The 17,407-nt window shown below is 40.3% G+C and overlaps 1 protein-coding gene across 1 annotated transcript in view; it reads right to left on the bottom strand.

The window, feature by feature from the left end:
• Window positions 1–17,407, bottom strand: part of LOC136437199 (bridge-like lipid transfer protein family member 1) — a 90,505-nt gene that overhangs the window by 12,162 nt on the left and 60,936 nt on the right. Inside the window, 17 exon segments of the mRNA XM_066431680.1 lie at window positions 552–695; window positions 1,334–1,561; window positions 3,045–3,263; window positions 4,083–4,364; window positions 4,906–5,017; window positions 5,717–5,878; window positions 6,357–6,555; window positions 7,673–7,906; window positions 8,646–8,825; window positions 10,328–10,444; window positions 11,576–11,691; window positions 12,420–12,543; window positions 13,051–13,190; window positions 13,778–13,974; window positions 14,425–14,484; window positions 14,869–15,067; window positions 17,054–17,268. Coding sequence (XP_066287777.1) covers window positions 552–695; window positions 1,334–1,561; window positions 3,045–3,263; window positions 4,083–4,364; window positions 4,906–5,017; window positions 5,717–5,878; window positions 6,357–6,555; window positions 7,673–7,906; window positions 8,646–8,825; window positions 10,328–10,444; window positions 11,576–11,691; window positions 12,420–12,543; window positions 13,051–13,190; window positions 13,778–13,974; window positions 14,425–14,484; window positions 14,869–15,067; window positions 17,054–17,268 — 2,928 coding nt within the window.

The raw sequence follows: 17,407 nt of genomic DNA, 5'->3' as shown, positions 1-17,407 counted from the left end.
TTTGAAACAATAATAGTGCTACAGTCACACAATAGAACGGCTTTTTGCGGTGGCTTTAAGTTTGCAGTAGAGAGTTCACCGGGAAAACCGGGAACATAAAAACCATTGCAAACATTTCTGCATTTACAGTATCTATACCTAATGGAAGGACAGTCAAACCTGCTTAAAACAACCACTTGTAAGACTTAACAAAAGTGGTCACCTTAGGCAGGCGGTCATCTTGGGGAGGTGGTCACCTTACTAGGTTTGACTGTATATTGAACTAACGGACAACAAAACGAACGGACACGGACCATGAACCAGCTTTCGCCCTACAATATGTTGTATGTTGTAGCAATTGTATATAAATAATTGTTGTACCATAAATATGTAATGATATATGTTGATAGAGTTAGGATTCAAATGAATGTGTCTCTCTGTTATATTGTATCTGACCCTTACCTCTTCCCTCATGACCTCAATGAAAAGCGGCCTGCGTGCCGATTTGAGCTTATCATGAACAAACAAGCAATCAGACAAATGTCAGCCAACAAAAGCAAAATGTGACTTACTCTGAGCCTTTTTAGTGGCCATCTGGTCCCCGAGGAAGAGTCGGCGCATGATGCTCCTGCGGTACCAGGCTCGCGGGAAGGCCAGGATCTCATTCAGGCGCCGCATGTCGTACTTAAAGGATGCCGAGCCAACGTCGCAAACAGCTGTAAGAATACAGAAATTTTAACCCTATAAACCATATATTAGGAGGTGATAATCCTTACTGTGTACAGATAGGATATATACATCAAAGACCGTTTGGACATTAAAACAAGCAATGTATAAGTATACAGCACATGAAATTACGATATGTTGCTCTATCCCATATGATTGTGTGTAATCAAACTCATTTGTATGCACCTATTCGTTTGTATGTATGTATAGATAATAATAATAGCAGACCTTACGAAAGTCGCTGTGCTTTTGTTATGTCAATAAAGATCTTCATATATTACAAGTAACAGCTTCAAACAGGCTTAGACTTGGTAGATTGAAGTCAACCCTGTCTAAAATGACCCCCAAAGGACTTCCAGAAAATGGTCAGAGTGGACAGGTGGCAACTATACACAGGATTCTTCATGCTTTGGTTAATGGAAAAATATAATCTAAGGAACCACAAAAAAGTGGTTACAATGGCCAAGTCGCTCTTATTTATCGGTGTTCACTAGCCTTTATGTGCAGGTTTAACTGTAGTACTTCTGTAAATTCTGCATGAGATACATGGTTGTATATAGTTAACAACATGAATGTATTTGGCATCATTACAAATGAAGATGGCAATCATGGAGAGATGTACACATACCGGATATGTCGATGTGGACATTAGCAGGGTCCTGTGACTGCTGAACTGGGGGCGTTGACATCAGGTCGCGAAGGCGTCCACTGCTCATACTTCCGCTGGTGTGGAGTCCGGGGTCCGCGGTCGGCGCGGCTCTCTTGCTGCGACTCAGGTTGACTTTGATAAACTCCACATTGAGGCTTAGCGAATCCTTGCGCCCTGTGGCTGACGGTCCTGCATCCAATGGCGAATCTTCAGGTTTGAAAGTGAGCTTGTGGTTACGATATGAGGTCCCATCACCGTGTGTTCATTGTGCAGTTAGTGATTATCATTGCTGATTGTGAACACCAATCTTTTAACACAAATAGCCGGATGTACTAGTAGCCAAAATCATTAACCAGACTGCAGCAAATTGTTCTAAAAGCTTTTTGAAAAAGCCTGATTTACTTAATAAAAGGTTGGACATCTGGGTAGAATGATACCAAATGAACCAAACAATTGGATAAATTCTCTGAATAGTCAGACATTTCAGATAGCATCCTCTATCTTTCATTAGTGACTCTTTTGTAGAGAATTTATCCAGTTGCTCGATATATTTTGTATCATGTATCCAGCTTTAGTGACATTTTCCACACCTCCTCTATTCAACAAGTGATTGAATAATTTAACCCTAATCTCCCTAACACCATAACCAAATGGCTACTTTAGCAGACAGAAGGTTTGGCCACACTTATTTGATTGGTTGGTTCTCAGATTCTTTCAGAAAAAAAATTGGAGCGACAGGGCAAAAAAAAGGTATACATAACATAAGAAATAAGAGGATCATTCAAGTTTCAGCTTTGTATGGCTAATCTTATGCAATGCACCCCTTTCTTTGATCTAGTACTAGTACTATAATTTCAGTAACAAAATTACCTTTAGCCATGTAATATATGGATTGATATTGAGAAATATAGTTTTAATAAATGAAAAATGATATGATCAATGTGACCACACTTTTTAAGTATGTGCAGGCCTTTAATAGCTTTATAATCTATTTTGGTGGCTATTGAGTTTTACAACTGAACAGATAGTAAAATTGGGAGTTAAAATTTGTGAATGGGAATAGATACCCAATTTTTTTTTTCAAAATGGGAAAAAAAAGGACAGGCTATTCCGAGAAGCAACAAAATAAATTGGCATGGCCTTAACTGGTCATATTGAACTTTCCCTTCCTGACCTCTGCTTTTATGATGTTTGCTTGTTATACTTTCGCTTTAAAAAGTCAAAGAGCCAAGAAAATATATTGTTCTGGCCTTAACCTTCTCCCTGCTGCCTAACTCTGTAACCAATAGAGAATGGGGTGCTAAACAGCTGCTTCCGTGTGCTAAAGCCCCCGTCACAAATAAGAAAGTCAGCTCGGCCGACGTGTTGGCGAGCTTCAAATGTGCATTTTCGGCCGAAGTACGGCCGACGTCCTGTCAATTACGCGGGCTTCAGACGATTTTTAGAAATCAAAGTTGATCCAAATATTGGCCTTTTACCAGGTTAGTCGATACTGACTGTCCAAGAGATGATACAATCTCATGGGGTATTTTTAGTTTTTATTGTTCGACGGACGTCGCCCGAGATTTTCAATGGAAAATACGGTCGACGCTCAGGCGATTTTGAGATTCGGCAAGCTTCAGGCGATCTACAAATTCAGGCCGACACTCGCATGAATTGTGACGCCGGCTTAAAGGTTAAGAGACTTCACCTGTTGGTACCCCCTCCATGGGAGTCCCCATGCCGGCGTGTTTCTTCTGCTGCCCGCCGTACGGATGGAAGATGAAGAGCGAGAAGTCGGACATCCCGGCGGTGAAGTTCAGTCCGCCGCGCCCCGCCACGCCCGCCTCCTGGTGGTCGCTGTCCGTGGAGTTACAGCTCAGGTTGCTCCAGCCTCGCGGGCGCTGGAACGTCACGTGTCGCAGGCTACCTGCGATGGGACAATTTTTTTATTTATTCATTAATCTTTAGGGTGGTCCCGTCAGTTAACATTGTAACTGATTTCCAAGGGAGCCCTTACATTACATGACAAATCATAACAAATCAGGATACAAAAGAAAAAAACTTAATGAGTAATCAATTCACAATCATATAACATAAAACAGGAATGATCGAACATAGGAGTAATAAATCAAACAACTCAGAACAATTCAAAACAATAACAACTCAAAATCATAAAGGTCATTCAACTGAGGGTCAGAGGTTGCATTTGTGATTAACTTTGTGAATGTGTCTACATATTTCTGTTAAACTTTACATTTGCATTAAACTTTGTAAATTTGTTAACTTATTTGTGCTGAACCTTGTATTAGGGTTGAATTCCTTAACATATGCTTTAAGACAGAGGCATGTAAACTGTAGATTCAGCTGTAGTATAATAGTTCATTTTTATGATTTTCTTTCTCTCTTTAAGTTTTAGTTATTGAACATACTGCATTTAGCCCTCTTTAAGAGGGAAAAGCATTGCTAGATACAGATAAATATTGTTGAATACAAATTATTCAAATTAGGGCTGCATTTTCAAGACTAAGGCCACACCAATTTATTTCTCCACGAGAACATCAATAAAACAGAAGGCTGGGGTGAAAACTTGCACCTGACCTTGTTTACTCCCTGAAACTGTGTGCACCAAAGTACAAACTTTTCTCTGAGATTCTGTTTTCATGTTGATTTTCCAATGTAGCATTTTTTTAAAGATTCCGTTAACCAAGAAATTAAATTATTTGTCATGTAAACTGAGAATACATACTTTTTCTCTTTAGCAATGGCGGTTGTGTTTTTGAAGTAGACTCAGTTTCATCTTCCCGGATCTCGAAGCCGGCAGTCATGGAGGAGAAGACGAGGTCTAGGAGCGGGACCTGCAGCAGACACTCCACGCGGGACAGGGGCAGGCAGTTGAAACGGATGATGGAGGGTTGGACGCGCACGCACACGATGACGTCCACGGGGAAGGACGTGTACGAAGAGCCATAGCTGGTGCCCAGGGAGGTGCTGGAGGTGTCCAGGTCGAGGGGAAACATGCTGTCCATAGCTGTTTGTATGAAACGCAAAGAACAGAACAGGTTTGTTTTGTGAAGTACAGTCAAACCTTGTACTTGGTCTAGTGACTGCCAAGGACAATGTTCTTAATGATAGTACTGTGCTGTATATACATGTAGCTGTCTGTACTATACAAAGAACAGAACAGCTTAGTTTTGTGAAGTACAGTCAAACCTGTATTGGTGTCTGCCTCTACATAAGGACCACCAGCTGGTGATAGTGGCTACTTTTTGATTGTCCCATAAATAATTTTTCCCATTGCCCCAAGCAATGATTAGTTTTTCAGTATTGGCTAAATCTGACAAGCTTTGCCTGCATGAGACTAGTCTTCCTTGTGATATAATTGAGAATGTGTTGAATTGGCCTTGCTGGCTGTGGCAATACTTGAGTCTAAATGCCTTAGGAAGAAGAATCTTGACTGTACACAATGTATTTGAAAAGCAAGTCTTACTGTGAAAGCACACCAAGATCTAATGAAGACCATGACTTGATCTCAACTTATGGTAAAAACAATGATTGTTAAACATGTTCACCTGTTCGAGCACTAGCAGTCATGTCTGCGAGCCTGGGGTCAGTGGGTGAGGCTGGCAGCACATCTAGTGTCTGCTCCAGGAAGTCCAGCAGGCAGGGGCTGACCACAGTTTCCTGGAAAAGGAGCAACCCGTCATTGTCACTGACAGTGACACAAACAGAATCTTTCAATGTCTAATTATTCCAATTGACAGATGGCTACTCTTTTGTATATGATCTTATTTTCAACTCACCCAACACCATTACACCATCTGTGCTTAAGATTCCTTCTACCACAATACCCACTTCAAAAACTTTTGTGTCCATGTAATGTATAGACTGATATTTGCCTCTTTTATCTTAAGTTTCTCCCTGCTGTCTAACCCTGTAACCAATGAAATATTTGGTACCAAGTGGCTACTTCAGCAGGGAGAAGGTTAATAAGTGCTGTATGACTTAATTTGTAGCTAATAGTATGTATTCTCATTGTTGTTAAAATATACATCATACATGTAGTACATGTATTTTTACTATGGGCCAGTTGGTGCCTGAAATAAAGAATTCATAATACATGTAATAATGTACACTAGCCTATGAATGATTCTACATACACTTCTTCACAATCTAAATCTACCTAGCCTCCGTTGCAGTCCTTTTCCCGCAGTAAATTTTTTTCAATTTTTTGCTGCTGGGGACACAGGGTCTATAGCTGACACAGGGGCATGGCCGATGCGGGATCCCAAGCAGATACGCGGCGCCACCCCCCCCCCCCAAATAAAATTGAAAAAAATTGCTGCTGGAAAAGGACTGCAACGGAGGCTGAAATCTACCTACCTGTGGTAGAGACTGTAGAGCCAGCATGGCATACAGACTGGCCCTCTTCATGCCGGTAGGAACCCTCTTCTTCCCATCTGTGGGGTCCTGCATAGAGCTGTCATCCTTACTGTTACCAGGGCCGGGGGAGTCCTGCCTGTGGGTCTTGGAGTTGTAGTGGGCCTGGAAATATCATATAAGGGCTGGTGTCATCTCAAGAAAAGATTATAATCTTTAAGGTTTATTTGCATTCAATGTTGACACATCTTTGGTTATACTCAAGATTAATTGCTAAAGATATACAAAAATGTAAGTGTCCTGCTTGTTCATCAAAAGTAGCACCTTGCTTCTTCTTGCCCTTGTGATTCACAAGCAGTATCACTGACCACTAGACCATAGAACACTGTTAATTCATTTTAACTTTCTTGGTAGTTTTATTTCATGGTAGGAGAGAAAGGGACGTTTTGCTGTGTTTTAAGTTCACAGTTGAGACAAAATCTGTAGTACAGTAATGATACATTGAAAATGCATAATATCTTATAATATACATTGTGCAACGGTTAAAACCACTGCAAACATTTCAAGATTACAGTACTACTGGCAGTGCTTTCTGAAGATGATTTGCACTCAAGTACTAGGTAATACATATTTAACACTCTACCTTGACATCAACAGCAGGCAGGTAGAAGATGGTGACTTCCGAGCCAGCATGTCCCAGTCGGCTCTTGTTGCCCGATGCCAGGTTGCCGGACATCTGCGTCTTCATCTGGTGTTTCTTACTGGTGGCCGGGGTGATGTCAAGGGCTGAGGTCTGGTACATCATTCCCATCTTCCTGTTCTTTCCTCCTGGTCTGGTACTGCTGCAAGGATTGACAGCGGAATTTCAAGGTCTAGGCTTATCAGGAGCCCGACAAAGTTGGACGTGTTATGCTGAAGGGCGGTTATACTGGCTGACCAATTCAGATTCAGACTTAGGCAAAACAACGAAGCTAGGAAAGGAAAGGAAAGTGATCCCGAACCAGTTTAGCTCACTAAATGAACTCAATGAACAGATCTTCCACTGGTCGTGACAGGAAGTCAGACGCAATATACAGTATTTACAGGTTCATTGTACCGGGGAAATTCCCCTAGCTCTTTTCGACAAGCACAATGAACAGTGGACCATGTGTTAACGTCCCATCTTAAGGACTGCGACCCTTTCCGGTAGCGTGCATGTCGGGTGAGCAACACAGCCGGGATCGAACGCAGGGCTTCTAGTTCCAGAGGCAAGATTGCTAACCACTGGACTACGCACGCTACGCTACATTAACCACTGTGTAACATTGTTTCAAATAGGAATGTGGCAGAAAAGAGAAAAATTCACCTGTGTGACAAATTCATACCTCTGATCTGACCCCTCTACAACATTCCTAGTTCTCAACAATAGGTTTGCTAATTGTGTAACGTCAATAAGTTGTAATTTTATGTAAGGTTGATTAAAGTAGAGCTTTGAGTAAATCTGAATTGTATCAGTATTCAAATTATGTTTGTATATAATACGGGACTCCAGGAATAATGATGTACATGTGTATGTTACTAGACAAGTGGATATCCTGGCATCTTGGGATATTGTGGCATCGTGTGGCGCAATCGGTAGAGTGTTTCGCCCAGAACCGAGAGGTCCCGGGTTCGAAACCCCGATATGCCCGATGTTGTGCCCTTGGGAAAGGCACTTAACACGACTTTCCTCTCTCCACCCAGGTGTGATTGGGTACCTGACTTCGGTTGGGTAAGGTCGTATTGAGGTCACCTGCTGGCGCTACATGGCAGCCACCCAGACCCTTGCGACAGTTCCACAAAGTGCAAGTGTGGAGCAAATATGTATTCAGTGTTCTGTATCATATGATTGTAAACCCTGCAGCAATTCAGCACTGGCTTCCATTGCACTGGTAATTTCTGACCGATAAACCATTATCCTAAATAAATGAACAAACCAACCTGCTGCCATTCATGTCGTCTTCCAGACTGGAGGACTGTGGGTGCAGTACACATTTCCCGCTGTCGATCTCCACTTTCACGTCCAGCTCAAACTCGATGTTCTGTTCCACCACGGAGGGCTGGGGGGTCAGCGACTTCCCCTGCTGGGGGCTCTGGCTGCGAGGGGGGGACTGGTTACTGCGAGGGGGGGTACCTCTGTCCAGGGATGAGATGGAGGGGTCCATGGCCAGACGTCTAGGGTAAAGGGAAGAGGCAGCCAGTCACTGACAAAAGATACATATTAGCTGATCAAGGCTGTCTCCAGATTTAAATCTTTTTCCGTCACCCTCATTGTTTTGGAGCCCATGTTGTTGATTTTCATTGTTATCACTCTAACTATCACTCTAAGCTTATTACAAATATGCATTTTCATCAATTTCTTGTCATGAACTTCAGATTTTTTGGATGGACAAGTCAATTTTTTTTCCACTCACCTGGCATTGAAACTATTCTTTTATCTCTGGCTATTTGTTGACTTGTTACCACTAATTATCATCACAATAATAAGATTATGAACAATGCATATAATAGTCTAGGCAATTGGTGCAAAAATTGTTCAAATTATGGTTAAAGCATGAAACTTGGCATAAATGTTCTTTACAACAATAGAAACAATTCTAGGGGTGGAGCCATTAGAAAAGTGCTCTTACATAGCAACTGTTGCTAGGCAACATTTTTTGCTTGGCAACAGGTGCTTTAGAGAGCCAGTGTCTGCATTTTTGCCTTAATTTTGCTACAGAATGGTAGATCAATTGTTATAGTTGTAACCAAGACCTATGTCTTTAGACGAAGGATTCTTTTTTGAGTGTAAATCTTTTGAAATCTGTTTTTTTGCATTTATTTGTCAATTTTCTTATGAAAACGTACATTTTTGGCTTTTGTACCATGGTAGTCCATGTGATAAGGACATTCCAACCGTTGCATCTTAAGTTACCTCTGCGTTTCCATCAGATAGTGTTTGTCTATCTCCTCGTCATTCTCTGAGGACCCGCTGGAGTCCAGGTTGTCGGGGAGAGAGGGGACCTTGTAGGCAGGCTCGGGGCGTAGGTCCTCCTCACTGTTATATGCAGACAGTTGGCAGGGGTCGTCAATGGTGGTGGAGAGTGGGGAAGACCTGTTAAAGGAGAAGTTACAATCCAGTCATAATGTCAATATGTAAAAAGTAAGACTTTGTACCAGGGCTGTCTCCAGCTTTTAATTTTTTTTCCGTCCCACTAATTGTCTGGCAGCCAATGTGTTGAATTTTCCTTATTAAATTCGTCATTTTAAGCTTACGGAAATACATTTTCATCAATTTCATGTCATAAAGTTCAGATTTTGGGACGACAAGGTGAATTTTTTTTCCGTCCCAACGAGCAAATTTCCGTCCTGGGACTAAGGGACAGGTCCTGTATGGAGACAGCCCTGCTTTGTACACAACCAAGTGATTTAATGTATTCAACCAACGCATTGGTGACCATTTGTCACCTTCCTCAGGGCAATTCTGAAATCCCAAACTTTGTTGTGTACAAAGAATCTTTTTATTCAGCGACTTACCAACCTGATGAAACTATTCACGAATTTTGGATGCAATATGTGTGAGAAAAGATTCCTATAACAGTTACTGTAAAAATAATAATTACTGATCATGATACTAAATATCACACAAAGCCAAATTGTTAATTATAATTAGTGATGACTTGTTGTCTTGTTGACCCAAACACAATTTCTGTTAAGATACTGGTTTGTCAAAAATTAGTACCGTTACACATATAATGTACATGGAGCACAAGGGAGGATGGCAATGCAAGTTAGCGGCAAATGAAAACTGCATGATTGTACAAAACACTTAGTATACCAAGGTCGTAATATAAAACATAATTAGTAAAAGAAAACATAAAACTTAAAGTGACATTCACTGTGGCATTTGTTGGATCTGTTAAGAAGATTGGTGCACTGAGTTGAAGGGAAAGCCGAATTTGTGTTCTCACTATATCATTGCTGAAAGTACCATCAGTTCTACAAGGATTAGCCTTCAAACTCTATATAGTGCCAAGTGAGTGCCACACCTAAGTGTAGTTATTACATAGTTGTAGGCACATCAACCCATTTCATCACAACTCCAATACTAGTAACATGGTATCCAGCAAAATGTAATGTGGATTATATGACCAAGACTTCGTCTTTTCTTAATCTAGAGTTGATACATTTCTGTGTAAAAGAATTGGAAATGGATATTGGAATATTTATTTCCTGCATATTGTAATCTTAACCCCTATGAGATTTCCAGAAGCCAGGCAAACCTTAAAAGGCAGTCTGACATACCTTTTGTACTGCAACAATAATAATCATAATTGATTAAACTATTAGATTCAAAATTGCGTGCACTATTGGTATATAATCCTATAAAAGTGACAATGCTACCAATTTAGAAATTCAAGATTGACTTCTTGTTATAGAAGACTGAGGTTTTTTTAGGAACCCTCATTTAACAGAAGTATACTTCTTTTCTGAGATGCTTTTTTTTAATGCTAAAATAGTACGACATCCCTAGCTTTTATCCCCAAATCCTGACATAGCCTTTAATGCGATGAAGTGGGTTGAGAGCCACAACTGTTCCAAAACACAACATCTCACCACTTGCGTGCAGATGAGTCAAGGGAAGTGAAAACAGAATCATTGAGAGGAGTGGAGGGAGGAGTACACGGGACCACAAGCTCCCCATGCAAACCATCTACTGCCTCGGTGCGTGGCCTACAGGTGATGGTAAAGACAGGGACACTGCCACGTTATTTACAACGCACAAGCATGCATGGACACGTACACATGAAGCAATGGTATAAGCATGAGTTGGCATCTACATGTAGAATCCTATCTGCTTAATGGCAAAGGTAAGACAACACCAATTCTACTGCTTTGATCCAGAAATAAAATACAACCAGCAATCTACAGCACTGAGCTCCAAGCACGTTTTAGCAGTTGCAGTTAATTGCTGGGGGCTACTTATAACAGATGATTCTGAAGTAGCCGTGTAGGTTAAGGCAGAATTTTAAGGTCTTATTTTCAAAACATTCCATATTTGATGATTGATTTAGAATGCATTTTTTTAATCTCCTTTTCATTTGCAAATTAAATAGTATTGAATTCAAAAAGTCCATCAGGAAACAGAGTAATAAAATTGGTGCAGCCTACACAAAAATATTAAGATATGTCTTAAGCTCTCAAAACACAGAGAACCAAAATGATATAAAAATACTTTTACATGTAAATGTAACTATCTATGGTTTCTGATCTTACATTTCTGTACAACTTACCAGAAATTCCATTGCAACATGGAGACAAAAAATCAAGAACTTTATGATCAAATAATGGATACTGCTACTACTACTACTACTACTTTAAATGTTGAAAATCAAATAATAAACATAAAATATAGTACCACAAGTATGTTTCCTACAACACAAAATGCATGCAAAAAGAAATTTGTGCTAAATTGGATATTATTAGACATGCTAAAACAATAAAAACCAAATTAGATGATAAATCCTTCAAGCTCTTATCTGAAAAAAAGTAATTTAGGAATAAACTTAATATTATATTACATTAAATACAAACTAAGGATTACTAAAATAAAACAATTAGCGAATACCAACTGAAGTTGTAACCTAAGTTATATTCTTGCTTTCAAACTGAGAGTTTTCCTTTATGCATGAAAATGCCTTTTAATAGGCATATTTTGTGATGAGGACTGGTGTTCCAATAAAACTAACTTAAAGATTTGTTTCATTCTCTAACAGCTGAGAGCAGTCCTTAAGTTAGTGACTTAGCAATTTGACGTCCATCCACAAACGACCAGCATCACCCACAGTCCACACACAGTCTAACCTGTCTCTCGGAGGCTTTTTCTTAGCAGCAGCCCCCAGCACTGCTCCGTGGGACTTGGTGCGTCGGTGGGAGGGCTTGTACCCGAGTCCCCACTTGTCCTTCAGTGAGGTAGCATGCTGGAAAATGAGGTATTGTGTTACATCATTTACACTAAGTCCTCAATATGTTACAAACTGTACAAAATTGGTATTTAGTACTAAGTCTAGGAAATCAGCAAGAGCTCTAATAATTATAATAACAATAAAACATTGTTACAGTAACACATCTACTTTTACACAGGTAAAAGAAAACAAATACAAATGATATTATTATTGCAATAAACTTTTCATCATCATCATCATGCTTCCGGATTTACTCCGGTGAGATACAATCAATAAACTTTTATTAAAGTTAAAAAATAGGCATGCAATATCAAATGTGTACATGTATCAACAACACATCTGACAGGCCTCCTGACAGCCATAAAATATGTGTAAATGGTTTTGGATATGGATAGAAGATTCAAGAACAGTTTGGGTTCTTGGAAAAGAAGTTTAACTGAGTTGTATGACCAATTTTAATGACTCTTAAGTTAAACTGTATTGTAATTTAGAGAAGTGTAATTTTCATTCACACATTTGTGTTTTGTTCCTATAAATGTTGGCTCTCGACAATCAGCCATGCTGCCTGAGAGTCTGTGTAGTGTTCTGTAACACTTGCTAGTAAATAAATAAAAGAAGTTGAAAATATCTTACTAGTTCCTGGATCAAGTAGTTTCGTTCATCACTAGGTAATTTCCAATGTTAGAGTATACATAATACAAGTATGTGGGTCAATCAAAGAGATGAAATTCACTGCTCTTTACCCGAACGCTTGTCCTGCGGAGTTTTTCTCGGACGTCCCTGCGGAAGTCGTAGAAGACGGCCGCCTCCAGCTCCTTGAGGCGCTGCGCCTCCTGAGCGATGGTGTCCTGACTCGCTCCCAGCTGTCTGTGGGCAACGGAAAACAAACAACTTGTTTTAATTTCTGACTTCACCAAACTTTAGAAAGATTTAGACTTGAAAGACTGGTAATTTGTAGGACAGACACATTCATGTACATGTATCAATTCTATACAAGTCATGTATCTTAATATCTACTTATGATAATCTATCTATTCATCATATCTTATGAGTAGAGAATCCTTACAGTGCGTGCAATAAAGCAAATACATTAGAGAATGTTTAGATCTTAGAAACTGTAGGTGTAAGTTTTTGTATACTATTAGTGATATTACACTTATACAATCATGTACCTTGACATAATGATAAATCATTGTTTAGTACTATTCACTTTTGTGTGTATCAGTTGCCTTATGCAAGTCCCTGTACTTTTGTTTGTTTGCTTGTTTGTTTTATTGAGATCTCCATTAGTGACTGTTCATTATTCACAATTTCACACTTTTGTTGTGTTGGCGAAATTCCCCATGATATAAAATGAATGTAAAATGAACCTACTTCAGGTCTTTCACAATCCTGGCCTGCTCGTTCATCTGTTGCTCCATGAATCGGAAGCGGCGGCTGTAGCCGTTCTCTGCCTCACTGGCGCTGCCTGCAAGCGGCACTGCCAGACTGCTGGGCCTGCGCGGCAGCTGGTCCTAACAGGGCAGAAAGATACATGTTTGCTCAGTGACAGTGCAGGAACCTCAAATTATTAATATTGCGGCCATGACTTGATGGACAGACAATGATTGTCAATGCCAATAGTAATGATAGTTACAAAATTTTCCCCATAACTACATGTAGTATCAAAGTTTATATTCTGTCCATTTCATGTACATGTACATCACCTGGTACATATTTCTGGCATCATATTTTCATAAGTTGAAACATCTAATCTTGACCTTTTTCTTATGACGCAAAACAACTATCATCTCTAGTCTTTTTTATGGTTCTAGAAACATCTCATTTCTTTGATGCTGTAATTTCATTCAATACTGGGACCTTTGTAACTTAATCTAAATACTTTCCGAACAAAAAACCAAAGAAACAACTGACAACAACTACTACCATCTCACCCATGGCTTGTTCTGCTCTAGAATCATAATCTCATTTTTCTGATCCTTATTGGTATTCATCTATTTCTTATCAGTATTCAGGACTGTAACAGAAGTTTTTAATCAGAACTGTAGCAGAATTTGTAACTGTTACAATACTTTAGCAAAAAAACAAAAAGAACAGCCACCATCCCAGCCTCTGCCTGCTCTGCCTCCTCCGCCAGCTCCACATCCTGGTCCTCCATCCCCTCCTCCTCCCCCGCGATGGCCGTCAGCGTGTTCCCCAGCGCAGACAGACACTTCCCGATGTTGGTGTCCAGCTGGATGTCCAGACCACACATCTTCCACAGGATGTCCAGAACCCACTTCCCACTGTTACTGCCGCCTGCAGTAGTGGATATGAGATAACCAGAACTTAGGTCAAGACCCTGCCAGTTCCACACATTTAGGATCTTCCCATGACTTTGCTACCGACTATATTCCCAAACCAAAGTTGTCACTGGGTTGCATGGGAGTAGCCTGGACTCTATCTTATTCTAACTCCAGTTTGCTCCTCTGACCGAAAATAAGCAGAATATGACTTTTCCTTATTTGATTTCATGATTTATGGCACATTCAACTTTGAAAGACTACTGTATGTCTTGGCAACCTCGCCAAACAACTCCCAACAAAAGATGGCATGATCGTAATTGAGAAGCATGCAGGGCGATTTCACATTTTGCTGTTAGTGTCTGCATGGATGTATTACATTATGCTTACATCCCATTCCCATCCTACAACATACAGTGCTTAGTGTACATAATATTATATATCATAGGAGCAGACGTTTTCATACCAACTGTTTGAAGACCAACTGTCTTGGAGCAGACTTCGTATGTACCCTCCGGCACAGTAACTGGAAAGAACAAAGTGAGGTTTTGGTGTCAAAGTTGCAAAAAGAACATTTATTTAACTACATGTATCATAATCATAGAAATACAGTCAAACCTGGCTGGCCAACCACGTCCAGTCAGAAACCACATTAAGACTAGTCCCATCCAATTTTGCCTCTTGTCTGCAGCAACCTCCTCAGTCACCAACCATTTAGTTCCTAAATCACTTGTTGTTGAGCCCAAGTCTGGTGTTTTTGAATATCTTTAAATAAAAAAAGAATTATAACCTTTTCTAATGTTTCAGATTGCACACTACCTGTACTGGGCCCTCTTGTAAACTTTTGTAACTTGAAGGGACAAACCAGTTGTCTTGAGAGGATATAAATAAATGAATAAGTGAGTCTTACATGCATTCATGATGATGCCTTCAGAAGTATCAGCTTTCCACTCGTCCCAGGACGTTTCAAAGTCGTCGGCGAAGCGCAGACAGAAGCCCTTGACGTGTCCGCTGCAGACGAGCGCGTCTCGTGAGCAGGCCGTGATGAGGGAGCTCTCTAACGTCAGCACCAGAGCTGCACCTGGGTCGTAGTCTAAGGTGGTGCTCGCCTGGATAGGAGAAATGTCATTACCACACAAAAATGTCATGACTTGAGTCTTGAACTTCATCCTTAAATACAAAGTTGGAAAGCAAAACAAACAAACAAAAGTGAAATAAGGCCACACCAATTTAATTTCTTGGTTAACAGATTTTTTATTTTTATTTTAGCAAAAAAAAACCTTGAAAACAGAAGGCTGGGGTGAAAACTTGCACCCGGCCTGTTCACTCCCTCAAATTCTGTGCACCAAAGTAAAAACTGAGATTCTATTTTCCTGTTGATTTTCCAATCTAGCATTTTTTTTAAATTAACCGTTAACCAAGAAATTAGAATGGTGTGGCCTAAGATTAGGAGAAGCAGACAAGGGAGGATGATACTTTGTGATGATACTTTATGATGAGAACTGCTTGCAAAAGTGGCTGAAAAAACTAGCTTGTGAGCTGAGTGAGGTGAAGCAAATTAAAACTCTTTGGTTAACTGAAAACATGTAAGCGTTAATTGGCAAGCTATTAGCAGGGTTACAAACTAATTAAAGATGCATAATTGCTCAGGCAGGTCAGCATGTCACACAAAGCTGTAAGAACAAAAAAGGATTGAGTGCTGTGGGGGAGGGGGGCACTGCAGCCATTGCTTTTGGTAGAGTCTGAGCAAGTTTCCTCCTGAAATGCGTGTCACTGAGTAGAAATATGAAAAAGCTGCTTCCATTTTTTCCATTTCCATTGGAGTCGTTTATAAAAAAACGATCTTTTAGTCAAGCAGGGACTTTCATAGCATTTTTGGCAAGTTAGACTTAGCATATGCTTCTGACAGCTTACAATCAAAGATGGCAGATGAAATCTTTCTTTATGCAGAAGCATTCGAGTACAGATATGAAGAATAAGATAAAATTTATCTTAATGGAACGTTAACAATTGGGCCAAATTTTCACGAATAGTTTGCATTTGAGAAGAAAGTGCTCAGACTGTACCATCCTTGCTGAAGTGTTGTACTCACAAACTGACGGGGGGTTCCTCCAACTCCCAACATCTACAGGGTGGCAAAGGTGGGCCCATTCACAATCACAATCGTACACATTACGTAAATAATTTCATCAGGTTGGTAGAACATAGGATATTTGGAGTTTCTTTTTTTCACAACCTTCAAATTTTTCAAAACTGTAAATACTATTACATTGCAACAGGCAATAGTAAATAAACATATTTGTTAAAACTTTGTATCTGCAACATACAATATAACCAGTCTATCAATATTTGGCCCATGAGTTACATATATCCGCCACTTTAAAAAACAGAGAAGTCTCTAGTGCAGCTCGCCCACAGGTATGCACAGTTAAGATATGCAGAAGTGCAATGGTATACCGGGTGACGGTGCATTGGAGATCTCTTAAGACATATTTGACTGTGACCTGGCAGAGTTATCTGTATCTGTCTGTATCTGAAGATGAAGAAAATGAAGAACTCCGATCTGTCATGCTCGACAGGACCATGTAGAGACATTTGTGTCACCTCACAGAGGATGAACTGAACTGAACTGTCTGTATCTATATAGCCGGTTTAACGGCCCTTAAGTATAACACACCAGCTTCGCAGCTACGTGGTGCAGCAGCAGCTGGCTATACTACACTGAACAACCTGTCACATCTAACCTTCGCATATCTTACTGCATGCATGCAATTACTTTATAGTTCAATGTAGGTTTCCCCATTTCATTCGTTTTGGCATCGGGGGAAAATTTATATTTCTAATGGCTTTAGATAAACCCTCTATTATTAAACACACCTGTACTTATGTTTACAATATTACTTAGAAGCGAGAAGAGGCCAAATTAACGTAATCATTAGACTAGTGCTAACTTTTCATTGTGTATATATATATATATATATAAATGTTTTTGCAAACTGTTATGTTTTCTGTTGTGACCTGTACTGAACCCAGTGGGTATGTGTGTACAATAAAGGTCTTCATTCATTATCAGTTGAAGGGCCCAAGACACCCACCTGTGTTCCTGCGTTGTTGACAGGTAGGCAGATGCCCAGGTCGTTCACCGTCAGCTGTAGGAAGAGCGTGCCGAGCGTGGGCGGTCCCTGGGGACTGATCTGCGGCAGCATGTCGATCAGGGTGCTGGTGGCCGCCTGCACCTCCTGGTTCAGGGCCATGCGCTGCTCGTTCCAGTACTCATACGCATTCTTGTAGTTCAGCCACACCAACACAGCTGTGGGCAAAACGAATGGGACGAATTTACATAGTACAAAATAAATCAAACATGTCGATCAGGGTGCTGGTGGCCGCCTGCACCTCCTGGTTAAGGGCCATGCGCTGCTCGTTCCAGTACTCGTACGCATTCTTGTAGT

Source organism: Branchiostoma lanceolatum, chromosome 6, assembly GCF_035083965.1.
Source record: "Branchiostoma lanceolatum isolate klBraLanc5 chromosome 6, klBraLanc5.hap2, whole genome shotgun sequence".
Classification (NCBI taxonomy): domain Eukaryota; kingdom Metazoa; phylum Chordata; class Leptocardii; order Amphioxiformes; family Branchiostomatidae; genus Branchiostoma; species Branchiostoma lanceolatum.
Note: the sequence above shows the minus strand (reverse complement) of the source record. Positions and strands in the feature narration are given on the sequence as shown.